Genomic DNA, 23,450 nt, shown 5'->3' with positions numbered 1-23,450 from the left:
CTCACGCTTACTCGTGGTATTATTGGGGAAATATTAAAACAAGGTCATCGTTGATTCTATTCAAGCATGTTACAATGCAATGGCGGTTAAACTGTATAAATTTGGTTTTGGATGATAATGTTGTTGGGTCCAGTATCATACATTCATGCAACTGCACTCACAATTTGGTTGAGTTAACAGTTGTCATCTGGGGATATTTTGAGCATTTTCTGGTCATAAATATCTTACATCACTATAGGCATAACCCAGCAGTTCCAGAACATGGAGCATACTCTTCATACTTGAGTCGCACCATATACCTAAGTAGTGAATTGTTTATGCCTTCAAAATGGTCATAAACTACCTATCATGTCAAAATTAGCTTCTAATTTTCACAAATCTAGTTTTCGCAGTCCAATGAATTCTTTAAGAATATAATATCATTATGGACATCCTTGTTTTACTAAAAAAGGGCATATTATGACGCATGTTTTTCATCTATATTGACGGCTTTATTAAAAACCGTCAAGATAGGTATTTTGGTAAAATTTTTATGACGATTGTTGTAATATTATGTCATGTATAACACAAGCGTCAATAAAATATGATGATTTATGACGGCTGTTGTAATATTATATCGTGTATAACACAAACGGCAAGAAAATATGATGGTTTTATGACGGCTGTTGTAACATTGTGTCGTGTACAACACAACCGTCAAGAAAATATGATGATTTTATGACGGCTGTTGTAACATTATGTCGTCTATAACACAAGCGTCAAGAAAATATAATGATTTTGTGACGGCTTTCACAATTTTTAGCACAAGTTGTTGACTTCAATTGAACCGTCAAGACATTAACAAAAAAATAAATAGATACACACCTGCCTACAAGAATAAGTGAACTGTTAAGAGTCAAGACTCGAGTAATCAATATTGGCACTTGGCTAACTGAAGCGTCAAAAACTGAAAAAGAGGCAACTCCTCGTTCATTTATGCAAAATGACGAATATATCGTAAGGAAACCAACGAAATTTTGAAATATTGAACACCCAACGTCTTCCTTATCCTCTTCGTACGAACATTTCAAAATTACGATATATTTCAAAATTACGAAAAACCGAATTCACCTCGTTCGTTCTTGGTACGCCGCCCTAACAGTTTCATCTTATCAGTGCTAGCAACCCCCCATCCGCCATTCTCGAAACTGTTTTACATCATCCGCCATTCTCCAATTCTTTGTTTGGAATTAGTCTAATTATAACACACATATATATCTTTTTCCTTAGCAGGCCAGGCTTTCCTAGTATAGAGAGATGGAAGGAAGCTGGGATGGAAGTCTTGACACCGGTAGCCAATCAGATGATAGATTTCGCCTCAAAAGAACACATATTGAACCTATTTATGATGCATTTGTTTGCCCTCTTACAAAACAAGTAATGCGTGATCATGTTTCCTTGGAGAATGGGCAAAGTTACGAGCGAGAAGCAATTGAAAAGTGGCTTAAGGAATGCAAAGAGAGTGGAAGGTAGCTAGTTTGCCCTCTGACCCTGAAAGAGCTAAAAAGCACTGAGCTAAATCCTAGTATAGCTCTGAGAAACACAATCGAAGAATGGAATGCAAGGAACGAAGCTGCACAGCTTGATATTGCACATAGGTCCTTGACTCCAGGAAGTTCTGAACAGGATGTTCTAAAGGCGTTGAAGTACATCCAGCACATATGCCAGAAAAGCAGATCGAATAGACATTTTATTCGTAGTGTAGATTTAATACCAATTACCGTTAATATGTTAAAGAGCATCAGCAGGAGAGTTCGGTGTAAAACCCTAGAAACACTGTGCATTGTTGCAGAAGAAGATGCATATAATAAGGTTGTCTGCAGGTTTGCTTATTTCCTTTGTCAGTAGTTGCACGCCATTACAAGAAAAAAATTAATAGGTTGTCTGAACTTTTTTTTCTGCTTTGCAGGAAGTAATAGCTGAAGGTGACACTATCTGCGATTATGAAATTCTTGTCTCATGAGCAATCAAAGGAGAGGGAGGAAGCTATGTCATTGTTGTATGAGCTCTCAAAATCCAAAGCTCTGTGTGAAAAGATTGGTGATGTCAATGGGGCAATCCTTATATTAGTTGGGATGACCAGTAGTAACTCTGAGAATGTTTTAACTGTTGAGAAGGCGAAAGAAATGTGCAACATATGGCTGAAAATGGAAGACTTCAGTCTCTTCTCACTCTCCTACTTGAAGGTGCTTTTTCCCTCTTTAGTACTTTATGTTTTACATGGTTATTCCTTCAAACTGAATTGCGCTTAGTTGTAATCTCATTTTATAGAGCATGCTATATCAGAGCATGTTAGGAGGTAGCAAAGAACAATCTTCTTTACCCGATTAGACGAAAAGGAGGGAGCATAAAAGATGGAGGAAGATATTCTTCCTGGGCATAACAATATTGCTGATTCTTTAAATGCTCTCCATATATGGTTACAAGCTCTTAAAATATGCTTTTCTCTTTGCTTGTGGCTCCGACAACAATAATAAGGTTATCTTTGAAGCTCATCATAATGCTTGAACAAAAATTCATTTCCATGCTCTTCAAACTTGGTCTCTTTTTATCACATATCATAGTATGACACCTTTTCATCCAAAATCTCTATTTTAAATTTTCTATGGTTTTAGTTGCAATGTTCACTTTCAAAATACATATATATCTTTTTTTTCCTTGTATCTGGATTGTTTGTAGTATTTCGGTTGCATTTGTCATAGCTATGTAATAATCACTTTGTTATTATCTGTTTATCAAAGTATCTCGCTTCACTGCTTCCTTCATTTTTTTCCCCTCTTTCAGTGTCGTATATCCCACTGCGATTTTTTCAACACATGGGTATAAAATATCAAAAAGTTACATTGTTTCAACATTTATGTCAATGGCTAGTTTAGATGTGGCTTGGCCTTGACTTTACTTGGTTGTGTTTGTTTATCTTGTTGACTCCTTTTTGTTTTTTTTTTCTTTTGCCTGAATGATTTAGGTACACCAGTAGCATCCTGAATATCAATTTAATTTGTTAATACGACATAATTTTTTATATTGGTATATATCATAAAGTTTTTATACCAGTCTTAGCGGTTGAAATTTGGTGTAGGTCCACCTGAAACCAAGTTAGCAATGGCTGCATATATATCTTGGTGAGCTGGTTCTTAGCAATGATGTAAAGGTTGTTGTTACTAGAAGGGTGGGTTCTTCACTAGTGAACGCCATGAGAAGTGGCAACATGCAGTCAAGAGAAGCCGCGACCGGGGCTTTGAATCAGATATCATTTTCTGATGCCAGTGCAAAGGTGTTAATAGAAGCAGGGATTCTTCCCCCACTTGTCAAGGACTTTTTCACTGTTGGTGCAAATCAGCTTCCCGCACGGCTAAAAGAGGTCTCTGCAACAATCCTTGCTAATCTTCTATTGTAGAAGTCGTTATATGATTATATTTTTAGTTTACTTCTTAAACAAACTAACACATTCTTCTTTATATTATTTTTTAGGTTATAAGTGAGATAACATGGTAGCTCAATTAAGTTTGTATGAGATGGATCGGTTGATTAGCAATTTGTTGGATGGGTTATGTAAGTTGCATTGTTGTTGGATTATGATACTTGATTTTGAATCAAGTGTTTGAGTTATTTAATTTTTTTTATCTGTGAATAAATAATGTAATATGAACAAGTTCTTGGAATAATTTATGTTGGTAATAAAAGTATGATTCTTGTTTTCGTAATAGACTTCAGGTGTATGAATGTATTGGTTTACAGGAATTTATTTTCAGATTTACAGGGAAAAAAAATGTTATGACGGCTTCCAAAGAACTGTCGTGCTACATACCAATTCTTGACGCTTTTGTTTCTCAGGGTGACACTTAAATAAAAACAGCCATAAACGAAGGTTTAGTTCTTGACGCTTTTTCTAATAAACTATGACGATTAAGTAAAACATGTCATGCAAAAGGATCCAGTTATGACGTTTATAAATGAATTTTTGTCATATTAAATTCGAGCTTTGATGTCAGCTTCTCCAGAACCGTCATCAAATTTATGACGTTTTTTGTTAACTTTTATGACGGGCTCTATAATGACGGTTGTTATTAAAATGAAAAAATGTCATTAAACCTGTTTCATGACGGCTAAAAGCCGTCATCACAAGTCTTTTTTTTAGTAGTGAAACGGAAACAGCATTAGAAACTTCGTTTTCCTTTTTGAATGTAACACCTTTTCCTCCTTGCTTTGGTTCCTTGGGCCTTCATGAAGATACTTCTTTGCGCTGGTAGACTCTAGAAGCTCATCAACACCTACCAGTGGGTTCTCCTTTAGACCGTTTTCAACACCCTTCCTGACAAAGAGTGCAATTAATAAAGAAGCCCTACCATTGGGTTCTCCTTTAGACCGTAATAGGATTAGTTCGTATTAAGTTTGTTTTTTCTTTTTATTTATTTATTTTTTTTTAATTGCTAAAAACAACTTTTGTGTCGTAGCTTACACTAAACACAATAGGAGCAGTTAGGATATTAAGTAAAATATTGACGTTGGTGTGATAGTGAGAAAACAGAATGGGGGTTTATGTCTAATTAACCCAAACTGTTGCTATTTTAGTTTTTTATTAATTAATTAAGGTGACACGTGCTTAGCTGTGGTTAGGCCAGAAGCCAAACTAAGCATTATGAAAATTGTAGCAAAAATGGACTCGGAAGGAAGGTTGGTAATTAATTTGGTCACAATATACTACTTGGCTGCCAATAGTCCAACGAACATACTACGTACAACTAATTTAAACCATTTGGACCACCCTTACTCCACACCCAAATAGCAAGAAGAAAAACGTTGTCCTTAGGAGTCAACAAAAATGGAGGCAGAGGCTAATTGGTTGGACCTTCCCTATTATATTCTCTTCCTCATTTCAGATAAGTTGCCTCAAATCATCGACTGCGTCCGCTTTGGCGCAGTTTGTCAGTCATGGCGATCATTTTATGTCGACAATATTCGCGAAAACCTGCCCCTAGAACCTCTTGTACTCATGCTTCCTACCAATACCTCCAAAGACGACCGTAGTCTCTACAACCTCTCTCAGAAAAGACCCTACTGCAATTTCCCAGTAGCAGTTCCCCATAATAAGACCTGCGTTGGTTCTAGCCATGGTTGGCTTGCGACTGTTTCAGACAGTTATGAGGTTTGTCTATTAAACACTTTCTTGCCTCCTCCATGTAATGAGATCCAGCTTCCTCCCATAACAGCTTTTCAGGAAACTGAAGGTGGTATTCACAATCTTGGTTATGTACGCAAGATAGTTCTTTCTGCAAACCCATTGTCTGATCCAAATTTTGTAGCTGTGGCAATTCATGGTGAGTCAGGAAAGCTATCCTTCTTCAAACCCGGCGACGTAACTTGGACCCCTTTACATTCATACTCTTGGCTGCGACCTATTTCTGATGTCATATATTACAAAGACAAATTTTATGCACTCCATAACACTGGGAAGGTAGTCGCTATTGATGTGAAGCATCCTTCCTCCACCTCTTTAATTGCCTTCGCACCCAAGGCCACTTGGGGGAAGAACTATCTTGTGGAATCATCTGGGGAGTTGTTGCAAGTTGTCAGGGTAAAAGACTATGAGAAAGTTGACTCCAGAGATTTCTGCTTCACCACTGGATTCAATGTTTTTAAGCTGGATCTCACTGTACATGAGTGGATTGAGGTGAACAGCTTAGGCGACCGAATGTTTTTTCTTGGTGATAACTATTCCTTGTCTCTATCTGTCTCCGAAATGCCTGGATGCAAGCCGAATAGTATCTACTTCACCGACGATAACCGTGAGGTATATTTGGAAAATGGACTTGGACCTCATGACTTCGGTGTTTTTAACTTAGACGGTAGTATTGAACCACTATATCCAAAGGAGTCCAAGACGCTTTCTGTAAGCCCCATCTTTATCCAGCCAACTCTGCGATCATCTTGCAATTGAATCATATTGTCTCTTTCAGTATTCATTGGTATTCCTTTGGCGCTATCGATCAGGAATTAGCTTTTGATGTCGGTACCACGTATGCTTATGATATGTTTAATTAATTTAATAGCTGTGCTTGAAAGTTTGTTAGTCAACTTTCGCTCTTGATCTGCATGTATATATATATATATATATATATATTTTGAGATTGTTAGTGGTGATGTTAGAAGAGTTTAACTAAGAGTTTTAATTTTCTACACATTAGTTCATATATTTATATTTGATTTATTTAGGGGAGATTTTTCTCTCCTAAATAGCATTCTAATACGAGAGATAACTCTTTTCTCTCTCTTAGGTGGTATTATAATGTGAGAGATAGTTTGATTGTATTTCCACTTTGGTTTGATTGTATTTACTATTAGCATGAATTGAAAAAAGTTAACACCCTAAAAAAGAGGTGATTATGTAGTGCCGAATTTGGAGCACTACCAAACCGATTCTATTGGCATCAATTGAAAAAGGTTCAACGACCTTAAAAAATAGGTGATTATTCTTTTAAAAAGACAGTGAAACAACACGTTGCATTAACGTTAGGAGTGAATGACTATTACAGATTAAATATTTTTGAACATTTATAAACTCAACATGGTTTAGATCTTTGTGTGAAGATCTCACTCACAGTGTGTGCTTGCACTGTCCGGCCATCAATAAAGATTATTATTTATTTATTGATGGCTTAGCCAAGAAAACTTGGACGTAGCTTGATGATTAAATAGAACTCTCAATTACTTCATTGATCAATCAAACGTGATCCATTCTCAAAAGTTGAAAGATCCATATACTTGGCGAATTAGTTATAGGCAGTGTTCGGGATTTCGGAATTTTTGGAATTCCGGTAAATCCAAAAACCGAAATCTAGTAAATTTCGACCCTATAGAATTCGGAATTTCAAATTCTTTCGGAATTTCAATTATTTCGACACTATATTTAAAATTTCGATTTTTTGAAAAACCGAAATTCCGAGCAGAATTCCGGAGTTTCGTTCGGAATCACGAACTATGGTTATAGGATAACCTTCCTGAGCTTAAAAAGACAAACTAAAGTAAAATTCAGATCCTATAAAAATGCTAACCCATCTAAATACTGGATATAGAATAAACTAATGTTAAACCATACATAGGGAATTGGGAAGTGAGAAGTATACATCAAGCTGAGTACAGGCGTTTCCAAATATACATCAGGCCCAATTTAGCAAACCGATAATTTGATTGTCCCTCTTCAATTAATACTATGGCCCAAAATATCGCCGATATATCTCGGTAAATTGGTACACCGATATCGATATTTCCGACATATATCCACCGAATATTGAACCCCTTTTTTTTCGAGATATATCGGAATTTCCGATATGAAATTTTATATCGCCAATATAATCGATATTTTCGATATAATCGATATATATCGGTTGACTTTTTGACCATTTTTAAATATAAATCTGATATTTCTCATATATTTCCGATATTATATTTCCGATATATCCGATATTTTAAATAGTTTGGACTGATCACTAAAAAAACCAATATTTCGGATATATCCGATATATTTCGGTTTTTGGATACACCGATATATTAACCGATATCAATATTTTGGGCCTTGATTAAGACAAGTTTTGAAAATTCAAAGACAACCACCAATATTAAATTGCGTGGCAGAAAATGAGAAATGAGAAATGAGAAGGAGAAGACGAAATTGGCTTTATTTAGTCAAAGTGTCAAACACACAAACCTTTTTTTCTCCAAAAGCTTTGTTTAGTCGATCAAACATACACATAGCCTACACGGCTTCCAGCAAACACGTGTTCAACAAAGTCTTTTACTAATTGTGGGCTTTTGAAATTTTAAGTCCAATTAACGAATTTGGGCTACAGTAAGAAAAGTCCAATATATATTATGTCTTTTTTAATACTTCTTTTTTAATATATATATGCCATCAAAATTATAACAAAAAAACTAAAAATAATAAAAAACTTAGAAAAAAAAAACTACTATTATTATTTGGACTATGGATAGTAGCGAGAGATAAAGTGTGAGAGAGTGGGTCAGTGAGTGGTCAATAACTTAGTGGATAATATAATTTTCATATATTTTTTCTACTCATACACCGCTCTGCATTATTTTATTTTATTTTCAAATAATTAATAGTAAAAAAACAATTCCATATAACATCACCCAGACTATATTTTTTAATTAGTAAATTAATTTGCAATTACTCATTAAAACATATATATGGATTCTTACGTATTGCATAACTATTTCATTTGTTTACTTCAAATATTTGAAGAAACAATTCTTTCATTTATTAGTTAGATTGTTTAGTATTTATTTCAAAAGAAAATTAAGTGAAATCTATTACCAATAAAATTTAATTTATTTTTAAAAAGCCCAATGGCATATGTGTGTGTTTATGTATAGTGTACTCATAATATAAACACGAAATTTATTCCAAAACAAATAAAATAAAAAATAGTTTTTTCTTTCCTATATTTTAATATGTATATCGCATGAACTAAAATACTGAAAAGGTTAAAGAGGTGCTGAGGACTATTACTTAATCTATAAACAAACAATAAGTATGAAAGTAAATGCAGAGAGATACAAAATTTAAAGGGGTTCGGTGTTATCTACGTCCACACAAGAGCCGAGTTTCCTTTATAGTAAAGATTGGAGAAATTTTCTATTGCTCTACCAAAATCAATTGTTAGTAGTTGGAGTCCGATTGTTTATTCCCAAGTACAAATCCAAGAGTTCTAAGGACCAAATCCTTGAAGAGTAGCACTAGAAGACATGATCATTGGATTCATTGCCAAGTGAAAAGTGGAACACTTTTGGATTTTTCAGTGCAACAAACTCCTTAGGGCGCTCTTCGCATTTCTACAAATCTGCCATGTCAACCATTAGTTAAGTAGAACTCTTAAAGATAAGGAGAAAAGGAGAAAAACAAAGACAAAAAGCAGAGGGATCAATATGTAATGACTTTTGTGATTAAAACTTTTTACTGATCACTGAATTTCCATTTCTGGTCCAAGGTACCATACATCTCCGAAAACTTAAGAAGGCAATTGCTTCTTAACTGGTAATGCACCTTTGTGTTCCCGCTAATCGCCACCCCTGAAAACCTTGACATGTCTATCACCCAGCCGGGCTTCACATATTCAACTGTTCTTAATGAGCTTGCATTTGCATACAGGTAATTCAAAAGCACGTCTTCGCAGTTAAAGTACTTGTCCACCATCTCCCTACCTGCTTTTGCTTCCTCCCTCCAGTACCTTTCAAATGCCATTGTACTATCAATGAAAGCAGCCCCAGTCAGCATCATGTTATACCCCTTATTGCTTCGGGCATACCTCTCATTCCTGTAACTCAATGGGCTCCCTTGAACGAGACGTGGATAGTAGCCAACTATTCTTTCCGGGTGTTCTCTCCATGCCCTGAAACCGCGCTCAATATCATGGCACGACATCATTATGTCGTCATCAAGCTCAAGAACAGCCCGAGTCTTTATCAAAGGATCCACCTTGAATCGATTATTTAGAGAATTCTGATTCTCTACTCTAATCCTAACTGGCACAGCTGAGTCCAAGTCATCTAGTTCTGGAGGCTCTCCTTTGTTCCAAACTATAACAATCTCCTTCACCGACGAGCACCTGGAGTAATGCTTCACATACATTTTCAGATTCCAGAGCCTTGCTTCATATGTCATTGTAAGTAATGTGAACTGAGAATATTGACCCTTCCACAAGTAAGCTTCCTCTGCACCATTTCCCCCATACATAAACTTAACACCAGTGCACAGTAGTGCCAAACATATTAAAACTGTTGAGGTTAGAACCACTCTTCCAGCTCGAATGTTGAACTTCATCCAGCCTCTTAATAACGAGCATGTTCTGCTCAAACGTGTGCAGAACAACCTTAGCTTAGAACACAACAAACTTGAGTGCTCCCATGTCAAGAATGCATCACTCCTCTTTCCTGAATCCTTTTGACACCAACTCAGAGGTAATATGCATTTAATAGCTCCTAGTAACACTCCCACTAGTATAATTAGTGCAACCATAACAGAAAATGCAGCAGAGCCTAAAATGCATCTTTGCACGTAATTGCCTGCAAGAATCCGATCTCCATCCATCACTCCAATCCACTCAGTGGAGCTTAGTTGCTTCACGTCCAGATGATGGTAACGTGCGCCATTCCAAGCATTTCGACCTTTCCCAGACTCCTCTATGTCTAGTGGGACTTCAACCTCTTTATATTTGTCCTTAGTAAGAACCTCCACCTTAAAAGCATGCAATCTTCGCCCGTATGGCTCTCCAGAGTCTTGGGCTATACGGTACATGCTTCCATTGTAGACAAATGTCCTGCCTCCTGTCCGCAGGCGGAAACTATTATTACTGTTATAATTTGTTCTCTTCTCATGTAGTCTCCAAGGACCAAGTGGCGAGCTACTAAACCAGATCCCAACTTGACCATTGTTAGTGCCAGAACTTTTCTGGTCAGAGCCAAAGAGCCAATATATATTGTCATAGTTGATGATAAAGGAATCTACGAGGGGTTGCTTCATGATAACCTTCTCTAATACCCATTGCATGGGGAATTCAAGCGCCCTATATACACAAAGTTCCCCTTTCTGACTGCTCTCTGGCATCAGGTATATCTGTCAAGGAGAAACAAAGATACTTTGAGGTAATTAAGAATGGGTGAACTAGTGTTACCCCATACTAGATGAGCCAATTAGGATTTCCCCCCACTAGATAGAAAATTAGAGTCTCCCCCTAAACACACGGCCAATTTGGTTTGACTATTAATTTTCAAGTCGAACAACTGAAAATGACTTAAATACTCCCACCTAATTAAAATTGAATATTTTCTTTTTGAAAATAATAAGGGTATTTGTGTAATTTTCAATTATTTGACTTGAAAATTAACAGTCAACCCAAAACCCAAGTTGACTGTGTGTTTAGGGAGAAGACCCTAATTTTCTATCTAGTGGGGGGGAAATCTTAATTGGCTCATCTAGTGGAAGGTAATACTAGTTAATCCATTAAAAATTTAGAGTTAAACAACTTTAAGTACCAAAGTGAAAAGGTGACCCTCTAGAAGAGTTTGTCTTACTTGGTTATTGTAGCTGAAAACATATGGATTAGAGAGATGCCAATCCTCATCCAAAGCTATTCCTAGATGCAGCCATGTTGCACCCTTATCAATACTTTTTGCAACACCAATGTCACCTTGCAAAGTGACAGAGTTCTTGGTTTCATAAAACAAATATAGTGCATCCTCCTGAATGAGAGTTTCAGTTTCAGTTTAAAATTAATCACATGGATAAATGCAATTTAAAAATTGTTAATTCTGTTACTAACAAATTATATTAACTTAATATAAGAAAATTAACATACAAAGACACAATCTATGACATACAAAATGTGTTTTATTGTGTTTTATTGGATAATGTTCCTTAAGCATTTAAACAAGTATTCCGAGTCTGTGCTAGTCCTCCACTCCGATCCTATATGTCAGCAAAACTGATTATCATTTAGCAAAGTCGAAACCTTCTTCATGTATCACACATGATATATGATCCCAAGTGGGCCGGGCGTCTTGATGCTAATTGAAAATGATAGCCTCACTAAAAAAAACCTTCTTATTTAGTAGGGCCAATTCTTAGAAGATTATTCAAATAGCTTAAACAGGGGATTGACATTCATTGCCATCCTGCTATACGACAGGCCCTATATATAATTTTTAGATGCAGAACTCATGCCAATAAGGCTAAGTCTAATGGTGCGCTATCCCACCAAATATGATGAAAATTGTGATCGAATGGTGCGTCAAAACACTAACCCGTCAACCCTATCACTATTAATTTACCTACATAGCGGAATGACTATGCTCTACACGCCACTGACAATGGCGGGTAGAAAATAAAGCCTAACATAATTGATTTTCAAGAATCTAATTTAGCCAAATTTACTGTTCTATCCGTGAGGAAGAGATAGAGAGTGAGGTAAAAGAGGGGCAAAATGGGGAGTTGAGAATTTAATTTAGTCAAAAAGTGTCAATTTCCCTACACGCCTTTGTTGATGGCGGCTAGGGCGGTTGTCAAATTTAAAGTTTTCTCTACACGGCGCCTAGATCAGTGGCGGGTGGGAGAAATACCATTGGGTCGAAAAACGCGAACCCACTAACTGTAATACTGTAACCACTATTCTATTGTTCTATTGTGATTTGGTGTTTTTGGGTACCAAACCATTGGAGTCAGCCCAAGTGGGATGTGACATACAGCAAAAGAAAATCAGATATGTTCTGATTGTTCTCAATGGCATATATCATATTATCATCAACCATCATACTCAATAGCACTTGCAGTGTAAAAGAAAAAAATAGTTCATTCATAAATTATAATTATTAAAATGAAATTATATGATAATGAACAGTACCACCAATAACTTGTTTTTCAATCATATTAGAAATTTAAAGCTGAAAAGCAGTTTAAATTTATCCAATAAGCCACTTAAAGTAAGCATGATCTAATAACTGAAAATAAAAAAACCGTCAAATCTGAATAAACACACCTTAACATATAGAAAAGGATTAGCAACAAAGTTGCTTGGGAAGCCGGCATCAGAAACTGTAGCACAAGTGATGACAGGGTTTGCAACAGGCCATGCTGCATTCTCACTCTTCCACACATTCTTCTGTCAGAAGGACCATAGTCAAATGATCAGTCAAATTTAAGTCATAAGAACAACAAGAGACACACACAAAATGACAGCCAATAGGCTTTCAGAGTAATAATTCAAATAATAACCAAAAGAAGAAGTAGAAGTAGAACACGTACAGATTCAATGGGTTTCAATGTAAATGGTGAATCACCATAAAAAACACCAATAGACCATGATCCTTCATTGTCTTCTTTACAACCAAGTGAAGAGACAGGCCTAAGTTCATAATGAGAAAATGATAACCAAGCATAAAGAGTGGAAATGGAAATAAGTATTAAGAAAGAGGAAATAAAGAAGAGAGGAGTGGCAGAAAGAAAACAATGTGCTCTTCTCCATCTAAACCAACACTTGAAACAGGAAGTCATGTTACAAAAACTACTACTACTACCCATGAACACATGAACTCTGAAGAAGGAAAGACAGTTTTGACAAAAAGTTCTCAGAAACCAAGAGCATCTTCATTGTAGATATCGAAGAGGCGGTGTTGTTGTGTTGTGAACATTTGATATTTATAAGCACAACGTTCTGAAGTTTGTTGCATGTGTATTTAGTGAGACCGGCTGAATAGTGCTTTTTTTAGTATTAGGTAGTTTAAAGTTTAAACATGAATTCTGTCTTAAACAAAAGTTTGAGTATTCTTTTCATTAATTAAAATAACAAAAAATAAGCGGAAAAGAGATGGATCGACGAATACAAAGAATATGCATTTGTAATAACTATTATTCATACGTGATCACTACTGTGTATGTAACGACTAATTTTTTGATTAGTTAAATCAGATCGAAGGGTATGTTAGATCACGGATCATTTTCCTGTAAGGATGTAAATAGTGTACAAGAAGATATGTATCATCAGTTCTATATATCATCATTAGACAATGAAGTGGAAATTGTCTGCTAGAAAAGGAATGCTTGTAGTGAGCATCAAGTTATCCGCTAGGAAAGAGAATAAGAACTTGTCAGGAATGTTTCCAATTGTGGTCTTATGTTACTGATCTTTTCTTTGGGAGTGCGCCATCACTCAGACGGTCAGACCCTATTGTCTTTGTGAAAAATCATCACCAGGACGATGCAAGCGTACAGTATTCCCATGCAACTTATACAATAAAACTATGAAAGATCACTTCAAATTGCAAACTACTAGCTCTGCAGTGGCAAGAACCAGTTTTCACCTACTGCATTGGATAAACCATTAACAAATCATCTAAAAGCTCAATAAATAAAAAAACAGAGACCTCAATAAACCAAGTACAATTAGCAAAGAATGAATCAGTTGTAAAAGAAATGTAGAGATCCAAAAAATGTAAGTGTTACATACGCCCCTCAAAAGAAACCAAGGCCCAGAGGAACTTGTACAACAAACCTCACAATCAAAATGTTGGACATACTGAAAAGGAGGCGAACAACAGTTCTAAGGATACGCAACGAGAGCAGAGAGATTCTTCTGCAATCTGAAGTTCATACTGGTTTGATTCAGCCCATCCAATTTGTGCATAGGACTTAAGTCATCCGCTAATCAATCACACCACTATACTGATCTTCAATCAAAAGGGTGAATTCGTTTTTGAATCAGATGAAAGCAAAATGTAACAGTGTTGCCCTGACAAAAGTGAAGTGCCAGAAGGGTAGACTACCGAGACGAGCTAACGCCTGTTGCCTTAGCGGGTCTAGTACTAGGTTGCTGTGGATTTTTCATTGGCATTTTTAAAGCACCATCAATAGCGATATTGCCCATGCACATTTCCATAGCCTCTCTTTCGACTTTCTCCCTTTTCTTTATTTCCTCTCTCTGATCTTTCTCCCTCTTCTCAAACGCCTCACTCTCATCTTTCTCCTTCTTAATAGTTTCTCTCTGATCTTTTTCCCTCTTCTCAAAAGCCTGATTCTCATCTTTCTCCTTCTTAATAGCCTCTCTCTGATCTTTTTTCCTCTGCTCAAAAGCCTGACTCTCATCTTTCTCCTCCTTAATAGCCTCTCTCTGAGTTTTCTCCCTCTTCTCAAAAGCCACCCCTTCATCTTTCTCCTTCTTAATAGCCTCTCTCTCATCTTTGTCCCTCTTGTCAAAACCCTCTATCTCATCTTTGTCCCTCTTTTCCATAGCCTCTCTTTCAACTTTCTCCCTCTTCTCAATTGCCTCTCTCTGATCTCTTTCCAAGTTCTCATAAGCCTTTTTCTCATCATTCTCCCTCTCCTCAAAAGTCTCACTTTCATCTTTCTCACTATCCCCATTAGTGTGTCTCTCACCTTTCTCTTCAGGAATATGCCCATCTGTAGGCTGTGTTTGAAATGAAGCCAGAGAAGGCGCTACTAGACGAGGACGAGCACTAATCCATGGATGGAGAAGACATTGGGCTGCAGTTGGCCGTTTCTCAGGGACAAAATCTAATATAGGGACCAGAAAGTCGGCCATGTCGTTTGCATCTTGCTCACTGAATTCATACTTTTCCATAAGTACCTTATTAAGGGGCCAAAAACGCAACCGTCGGATGTGCCTTAAATCACCATATCTGTTGAAGAAATCCCGCGAGTAGCGGCCACCAAGTGCAATCTGGATATATTTAGACAAGTTGAATATAGAGTATAAGTATGAATCATAAAAAGAAACTTCAATACTAATATTGGAAACACACAGGTTTACCTAATTAGCTGACTCACCTTGCGTGGCATCATTCCAAGAAGCTCCATCATCAGAGCCAAATGGTCCTGTGAATAAAGAAATAACAACAGTAATCAACTTTGAAGCGTGTAGGAAACTTGAATCACAACATAAACTTGGGCTACTCTGTTTAAGAGTTAAAATGCACTTATAGCACATGGGATTTGGATGGCTTGGACATCAATAGAAATAGCCTTTCAAGGGCTATGGTTGAGAGACAATTGAATAGCCATTTGTAAGAGAAACAGAGAAATCAAGGACAGAGGATTGAAGAAAGACGAAAGTAAAGATCAGGAGAAAGGTTAACTTTGTCTTGCACCATATCCCACAATGTATTTACTATAATAAATTTCAACAAAATGAATCTTACAGTCTTACCTAGTTCATAACGGTTCAATTACCAGATTTTAAATAGAAGAACATATAATGATCCAACGAAATACATCACTTGCCCAGACTCTAAAATAAATGTGCGCGGGTGGGGGGAACGGAGTGAAGGAAATAATCTGGTTGGGAAGGAGCAAAATCTTCCACAAGTTATGTGGGCACCAAACAGCTATAAAATATGGTTCTTTACATGGCCTAAGCTTCTGACTATTGATTTTTCCCCGCTTCATACTCATTAAAATATCAATCTCATATAAGGACTTCTTCACACAACTGCATAACCACCGGCTGAAAATTTTTCATTTTTTTCCCAGGTAAGTTTTATATGCATCCCTGAATCCCATAAGAAAACTTCTTCAAATTTCTCTATCCTCTGGGACACATTGTCCCCAGATCATTTTCAAAGCTACTTTTCATCCTGCATTCATTCATATCTCATCCTTCCTTTATATTCTTTTTCTTCTTTCTCTTTCTTTCTTTGGGCTAGAAATTTCTATATATATATGTGTGTGTGTGTGAAGATCCAAAAGAAAGCAAAAATAGGAAGAATTTTTTTATACTTTTATGTATCTCAGTTTTGTCCTCAGAAGGAACTTTATCATTAGGAAATTGAAAATTTACAAACTAGCCACTTTTAGATGATATTTATCACTTACAACCCTTGGGTATTTGGATGTCTTAAACTTTGGAGCATCCAACTCAAAACTAACTGGCAATGAATAGAGAGGGACAAGAACTTTTATACTATACTGCAAGGCTTTAAACATCCCATGTGGGACTATACAAAACATCTCAACCGGAAGATTGACAGGTACAAGAGCCTAAAAAAGAGAGAGTAAAAGTCTACCCAAAGTCTCCTTTGGATTGTGCCTGAAAATCCTTACTAAGGATAACCTCAGAGATACAAATTGTTTTCAATTTTGCGCCAGGTTAGGTTAGGTTTCCCCATTCTCCATCATTTTTAGACTTGGCATATACATTATCTCTCGGCTTGAGCTAGGCATGCCAAGTTTCCTTTAAGACTCAATCGACTCCATGGTGAAGAAGAAACTTTGGAGTATGATCTCCTTTTCATCCTATTGAGCATTTGCTGGTGAAGAATCAGAAGCGCTTTGCAAGTGAGGTACGTAATTAGTGGAAAATTATGTTAGACATCAACTTCTATCTTCTTCTCCAAATAATACCCGATTCCTAATTCAATCAGAATGCAAACCCAAAAGATCAAACTAAACAAAATAATTTTTTTTATAAGTTATGTGAAGATATTCACTCAAAGAGAGTAGGTTGAGATAATCTACGAGCACAGGAAGATAGGAAAAAAACAAAATTTCAAGAACATCATCAAAGACTAAAACCCTAACAAACCCGCATCAAGGATCTCTGTACATGATATCCTTCCACCTCGCAACAAAAGACTTAAAACAAATGCTTCTAATATCCACAGACACTTAACCCCAATAGCAAAGAAGGCCTCTCATGGTCAGGATGACCTTCTAGATATCCATAGCTCTACCCTCACATAATTGCAAATGGAACCATATTTCATATACGTTGGATGAAAATGAATTTGGATGCTATTGATTAAAGAGATCTACCACCCGATCAGGACCAAACCAAAGTAACTCAGATACCTCTTGAAAATACGACCAAATGTGCCAAGAGAAGGGACATCACAAGATTAAATGATTGACCATAAACTCTAAACAGTAGCACAGAAAAGACAATGATCCAAGGTTTGACCCCTAAAATTTCTTTTCCCGAAATTATCAACCATAAGAATCTGCTCCAAAGAAGCACACCATGCAAAGAAACAATTCTAGAAGGAAGCTTGGAACTCCAGATTCTAGATGCTGGAAAACCATGAAAAGATACAGCACCACTAAAGGGCGGGAAGCCGGAAACCAAGAACGGAGAGTAACATATAATGAACTGATAGAGAAGTTATCATTCTTACTAGGGTGCCATATCAACGAATCAGGATCCTATCAGGTTCCAACTTACAGTGTCAACACTTGCCATAAGGGAGGCTAAACCATCGATGTCCCAATCATTAAAAGCATGGTGAATGCCAAGATTCCACGAAATACCACCACTAGCTCTAATCATGCATTTGCTGATTGTATAACCTTTGAGCTCAGTCATGTTGAATATAGTTGTATACTCCTCCCTAAGAGGTCTACCCTGTAACCAAGGATCTTCCCAAAAAGAATAAGACACCCAAACCCAGATTATACATTATATCTCTCTTAAAGCTTGGAAGGACCTTTATAATACCCTTCCAAACCCCACAACCAAACAAGGCCACTCTCCAAACTAACTACATTGAATCAGGTAAAATGGCACTTGAAGCCAAAACTTGCATCAAACTTTCTAAATTATGAGCAATGATAGCTCGGTAACTGACTATCTTGTTTCAGACTCATGGAATCAATGAAGCACAAAATTCCCAGAACCACAACCTTAATTTCTAAATAGAGTTCAGAACGAAGATACCCTATTGCAGTTTTTCAACAATTAAAGAATATTCAAGTTTTTTTTTAAGACTTCTAGCTGATGAGGATTTTAGACAAAAGTACTGGATTTGATACCTGCAATCAAGAACACATGGAAGAAAGCAATGAACTAAGAGATTGTGTGCAGATTTCACTTACCTGCTGAAATCCTTTAAAACACCCTGAAAGAAGCTCAGATGAAGCCCTGTCGCTGCTGTTTTGATGGCTATTGAAGAATACGGGGACGTACAGAAGGGGAAGGAAGGGCAAGAGACGCAGACTGAGGAGAACAGAAGAACAGGGGAGAGGTGGAATGAGGAGATGCGCTGAACATGGTAGACGCAAGAATGACAAAGCCGGGCAGACAGCTTAATTTTGAAACCTTACCCCCTCCCCCCACCGCTTACATGCTTCGCTCATTCAGAAAGCTAGGTTCGTTTCTTGAGATTTAGAGGGTAAAGTGAAAGGTTGAAGGTTTACGAAGATAATAGATTCAGATATCTTGAAGCTGGTCAAAAAAATTGGTGGTATCTCTTGGATTTTAGGTAAATAGAAATTAAATAATTTCGAGATACAGAACCATGACATTAAGTCAATGAATTGGAGATTTAAATCATGAGAACTGTGACTATAGATGTACACAACACTGCAGTTTGAACCAAAACAAACAAGTATTCAGGTCAACCCACCGTCACTGAGTCAGAATTTCCTCAACAATATATAAGCTTCTCTTTAACTAACTGTGTCTGCATATCCAGATGACTAGATGCACATAAAAACACATGTAAATGCCTGCCAGCTAGGAAGTCTGCAACCTGTCCTTCAACGATTGAAGGACCTAATAACAGGCTTCATTAATAAAGCTTGCCGCAAGATCAACAAGCTACAAGCAGTGCCAGTGCAATGCTTTTACCATTTTATGTTCACAAAGTTCAACTTATTCTCCACAAAGAAAATCGGTGGAGCACAGGAACTTAAGGTGGTTTCATGTAAAAACGTGAATGAAAACAACAAAAAAATAGACATTGCAGGATGCAAAAAAATATATATACATCTATATTCAACAATAAGGTACTCCCCAAAAAAGAATGCAGAAAAGAATATTCAAGTAGGAGGAACTGCACTAATGTGAACTTCAGGCTATGCATGGTAGTAAACCAAACCTGGTAAGTAGTTTCTGATAAAAGTATACGATAGAATAGTATTTCGGGACTTGCTTTTTGTCTTAGTAGGTAGTCCCACTGATGCAGGAAATCTTGATAATAGTTGTTTAAAAATTAGCTTCGCTATTTTCTTATTTAGTTTATCAAGTGAGCTTAGGAACTGTCTATTTTCTGTTTAAGTTGATTAGTTTCTAGTTTGTAGTCCTATTTTAAATAGAATTGCTTCTATTTTCATTCTTAGTATTTCACAAGAGTCTAGAGGTTTTGTTTTGAGTCATATTAGAATTAGAAAGCTACTTTTAATGTTGTACCTAGCTTAGAAACATGTTTATAGTGATTTTAGCATGTCTCTTGATTAAATTATTATAGGAGTTGGAGCTCCACGTACAAAAATCATAATAATTCATCAATTAATTCAATCAACACTTTTCAAGTTTAGTTATTCTTATTCTACTTCTTGATTTTCAAAGTTCCATTGAACTATTCATACGCTTCCGCAACATTACCCACTACCAAATTCCTTATTTTCCTATCAAAGATGATGCAAACTCAATCAAGACTTTGCTGCCACTCCCCAAACATAAAAATTAAATAAATTTTTCCATGTCTTCCGTTTAAAATTACACCAGAAATGACCATCCTCAACCATCCGAAGTCTAATAGTTACCACTACAAGACATGTTACGACCGAGTTAGAACACGCTCAACATTCCTAGACTCTCTGGATAAGCTTGAACTCCATTGCTCTGAAATGCAACTATGGAGTCGATGTTAACACGAGACAATTCACAATTTGACTGTACACTATCAAAAAGATCTTTCTTGAGGAATGGAGAAATTTAGATCTTACTGGTGACCAGGAAGCCCAGAATAATCTTGAAAAATCAGGACACAATGAGGATATGGCAACAAATTTTGTTTGCAATAAAAGAAAATTAGAAACTTTTAACTCGTGTTCTTCAAAATTTTAACTCGTTTATAAAATAACAAGGTCAGAAAAAATGTAATAAACCAAACATCCACTACGTCCATATTTAATAAAATTACGATGACATCCTAATTGTGTAGCTCGCTACAAAAGACACAAATTTTAAATCTCACAAAGTCACAAGTTGTAACAAAATTAACAAAGGTCTCCCCAATTATCTATGTACTATAAACCTACCGTTTTGCTTTTCATCTATAGTCTACCTTCCTCTTCTTTTATTTCCTATGCTCAATTTCAGATTTGAGAATGCAGAGTTGGAAACCTTTTAAGTTGTAGAATAGGGTATGGTATTGTGCATTAACACTACTGCACGTATTTGTAAATTTCTTCTATTGTGCATACATACTTGAAATTGAGTATCAAAAAAGTGCCTTGACACTTGACAGTATACTAGAAGTGCCTATAAGTGTCCCCGTTAGTGTCCAGGCAAAAAGAATTAAGACACTTATTTCGATGTGTCCGAAACTGTCCTAGTTTCCTCATATCAACACGGTAACAACATCATTTTTGGAGTATCCACGGTTGTAGAATAATACCATGCACAGAACATACGAAAAAGGAAACCCAAAACAACTAAAGTAACTAATCTGGGAAAGTTGTCCAAACTTTGAAAACATATGAAGTAACGAAAGTACACTGTACAGTATCTAGAGTAAGAGCAATGCAATCATACCTCATCCCTATCAAAGTTATCGCCACTGTGAGGATCAAAGAGAACATCACCAGTTGCCAGCTCAAAACAAATGCAGGCAAAGGACCACAGATCAGCAGAAGTAGAGTATTTTGATCCAAGAAGAACTTCTGGACATCTGTACTGCCTCGTCTGTATATCGCTTGTGAACTGTTTGTATGTCCAGCAGGCATTACCAAAATCAACCAATTTGCACTTAAGATCAACAGATTGCAACAACTTCTTCCTAGTAGAGCGGTTTCCTCTCCTAGGAGCTTCATCTTCTTGATGAGCATCTTTAACTCCATCAGAGTTAGAAGTATTGCCGTCACGAAAAGGAGCCTGTGGCTGGTTTTTAACATCAACTTCTTTTGATTTAGAATCACTGTTTAACTCAATTATCCCAGGTGTTTTCTGTTCTAAATCAGTGTCCTCAGAAGCTTCCTTCTCCGCACAACCCTGAGCTGCTCGTTTTGCCTTTCTACGAATTTTCTTCTTATGACTTTTTGTATTATCTCCATTCGAAATCTTCCTAGGGCTCCCACACTCAAACAAAGATTTATCCCTACCGCTTGGAAGAATAAGAGGAATGCCCGATTTTATTGCATCCTTACAAGGATCAATTGTAGACAAAAGCAAAATGTTCTCCGGCTTTAAATCCGTATGTATAATGCTAAGCTGACGATGCAAGTAATCCAACCCAACTAAAACATGATAACAAATTTCTTTCACCATATGAAGAGGCATTCCCCGATAATCACTATACTTTATAAGTGTCAACAAATTATCACCAAGGTACTCAAAAACCATACACACATGTTGCCCATTTGGCCCAGTGTGTTTAAAATGATCTAAAAGCTTCACTACACACATTTTATCATCTATATCACTATCCGCAATCTGTTTAAGTATCGTTATCTCATCCATCGCCGCCTCCGTATAATGTTGTGCACTCTTTTGTACTTTCAATGCTACATACCTCTATAAAAAAAGCACATTACTCAAAACTAGTACAGACAAAATTTTAACAAATGCACAAAGGAAATAAAAAGAAAAATGACTTACAGAGTTGTGAGTATCCCAAGTAAGCCAAACAGTAGAAAAATGGCCCCAGCCAAGTTTACTCTGAACAACATAACGACCAGCTTTGAAAGTGTCGCCAACTCGAACAGCATGGTAACCACCACGTCTATAATCTTCAGTTCCTTCATCTTCTGATGTGAAATCACTACTACTATCTGTTTGAGGATCTTCTCTGTTATTTTCATCCATTGGCAAAAAAAAAAAACAAGTCAATAGAGAGATTGGTTGGGTTTTTTTGGGAAAATGAGAAAAGGGGAATGGGTAGTTTTGGAAAAGATGAAAACTTTGTTAAGGATGTTTTTGTGGAGAAGGATTGGTTGTTTGGGAAAATGAAGGAAGAGTGAAGAAATGGAGACAGCTTAATAAGTTTTAGTTTATTTTAGTTGAGCTGTTAAAATAGAAGATGAATTGGATTGAGTTTTGAGACATTGGCTAATTTTTTATTTTTAAGGGGACTTGTATGATTGGGTCCCACTTTGCTTTGAGAAATTGTTGAGTAGGTTAGAGTTGTCATTTTCTTTGATTTGATTATTTGAGTAATTTTTAATCAGGGTTTGGAGTAGGGTCATTGATTGAATTATTTTGTGTTAGGTTTTAATGGGGATGTTCAAGTCCAAAGACTAATTCCTGATTTCTTGGTAGGATTTTTTAATGAATACCACCATCTTATAATTTCTTGTTTTATTTGGTACTAGTTGATGGAGTGCCATTTGCATATATGGCTATCAACAGTTGAACACTACTTTGAATTTGTTATTTGCAGCAATAATGGAACTCCAAATTTTAATGATAATACAAACATCCCTCAAAATACAGTTGAGGACTTGAGGTGCCTGGAATAAATGCAACCTGGTACATGAATTTGCAATTGTACGCAAATGAGATATACTATCGACCATCGAGTATCGACTCTCTGAAGCTGCTACTGCGCTTACACTCTAAGTACTCTACTGATCATCATAAGCACCTGCAGCGGGTCATCTCATACCACAAAACCACGACAACAGTGGATAATTGTATTAACCTCTGAGCATCAATATCTACTATTAAGAATTTAAATGGCACAAACATTGGGAAAGCTAAATCTGCTGAGTGACATAGTTTGTTCCAAATTATAGCAGACTGCAACAGATTTCCTTCCAGTTTGAAGAGCCCCAAGGGACTAGACTTTCTTTCACTCTTTGCAAATAAATGATTAACAATTATCTCTCCAGGTAATAAGGACCACAGTTGGTTGGTTATGAACTAATGATGGGATACAACAACGCTCCCTTT

At 36.5% G+C, this 23,450-nt stretch overlaps 3 protein-coding genes and 1 pseudogene across 4 annotated transcripts; 2 read left to right on the top strand and 2 right to left on the bottom strand.

Moving 5' to 3' along the window:
• Positions 1 to 1,179: 1,179 nt before the first annotated feature.
• Positions 1,180 to 3,690, top strand: LOC147482592 (U-box domain-containing protein 44-like; annotated as a pseudogene). Its single transcript, XR_015205285.1, has 4 exons — positions 1,180 to 1,851; positions 1,949 to 2,225; positions 3,119 to 3,400; positions 3,511 to 3,690. The product of XR_015205285.1 is annotated as a U-box domain-containing protein 44-like (transcript).
• A 1,012-nt stretch (positions 3,691 to 4,702) lies between these two features.
• On the top strand, positions 4,703 to 6,308 carry LOC147482591 (F-box protein SKIP23-like). Its single transcript, XM_086580377.1, has one exon. The coding sequence runs from the start codon at positions 4,862 to 4,864 to the stop codon at positions 5,975 to 5,977; it is 1,116 nt and encodes a 371-aa protein (XP_086436503.1). The 5' UTR covers positions 4,703 to 4,861; the 3' UTR covers positions 5,978 to 6,308.
• A 2,669-nt stretch (positions 6,309 to 8,977) lies between these two features.
• On the bottom strand, positions 8,978 to 13,226 carry LOC147482590 (glucosamine inositolphosphorylceramide transferase 1-like). The gene is made up of 4 exons (XM_086580147.1): positions 12,854 to 13,226; positions 12,588 to 12,710; positions 11,128 to 11,295; positions 8,978 to 10,669 (listed from the first exon to the last, which is right to left on the bottom strand). The coding sequence occupies exons 1-4, from the start codon at positions 13,127 to 13,129 to the stop codon at positions 9,011 to 9,013; spliced, it is 2,226 nt and encodes a 741-aa protein (XP_086436273.1). The 5' UTR covers positions 13,130 to 13,226; the 3' UTR covers positions 8,978 to 9,010.
• Positions 13,227 to 13,954: 728 nt separating this feature from the next.
• LOC147482589 (uncharacterized) lies at positions 13,955 to 22,596 on the bottom strand. Its single transcript, XM_086576212.1, has 4 exons — positions 22,158 to 22,596; positions 21,096 to 22,073; positions 15,392 to 15,439; positions 13,955 to 15,284 (listed from the first exon to the last, which is right to left on the bottom strand). Exons 1-4 carry the CDS (start codon positions 22,362 to 22,364, stop codon positions 14,367 to 14,369), a joined length of 2,151 nt encoding a protein of 716 aa, XP_086432338.1. The 5' UTR covers positions 22,365 to 22,596; the 3' UTR covers positions 13,955 to 14,366.
• Between the last annotated feature and the right edge of the window lie 854 nt (positions 22,597 to 23,450).

The sequence above is a fragment of the Coptis chinensis genome, chromosome 8, assembly GCF_015680905.1.
Source record: "Coptis chinensis isolate HL-2020 chromosome 8, ASM1568090v1, whole genome shotgun sequence".
Classification (NCBI taxonomy): domain Eukaryota; kingdom Viridiplantae; phylum Streptophyta; class Magnoliopsida; order Ranunculales; family Ranunculaceae; genus Coptis; species Coptis chinensis.
This window is presented reverse-complemented; position numbering and strand designations above follow the sequence as displayed.

Excerpts from the sequence above, each read along its gene's own strand:
- LOC147482589 (XM_086576212.1), bottom strand. The coding sequence starts at position 22,364 with ATGGATGAAAATAACAGAGAAGATCCTCAAACAGATAGTAGTAGTGAT. Across the intron at positions 15,440-21,095 it reads ATAACTTTGATAGGGATGAG|GACCATTTGGCTCTGATGAT; the intron begins GTATGATTGCAT and ends CTTTATTCACAG. Across the intron at positions 15,285-15,391 it reads TTGGAATGATGCCACGCAAG|ATTGCACTTGGTGGCCGCTA; the intron begins GTGAGTCAGCTA and ends AAATATATCCAG.
- LOC147482591 (XM_086580377.1), top strand. The coding sequence starts at position 4,862 with ATGGAGGCAGAGGCTAATTGGTTGGACCTTCCCTATTATATTCTCTTC.
- LOC147482590 (XM_086580147.1), bottom strand. The coding sequence starts at position 13,129 with ATGGGTAGTAGTAGTAGTTTTTGTAACATGACTTCCTGTTTCAAGTGT. Across the intron at positions 12,711-12,853 it reads CATTGAAACCCATTGAATCT|AAGAATGTGTGGAAGAGTGA; the intron begins GTACGTGTTCTA and ends TCCTTCTGACAG. Across the intron at positions 11,296-12,587 it reads ATCCTTTTCTATATGTTAAG|GAGGATGCACTATATTTGTT; the intron begins GTGTGTTTATTC and ends ACTCTCATTCAG.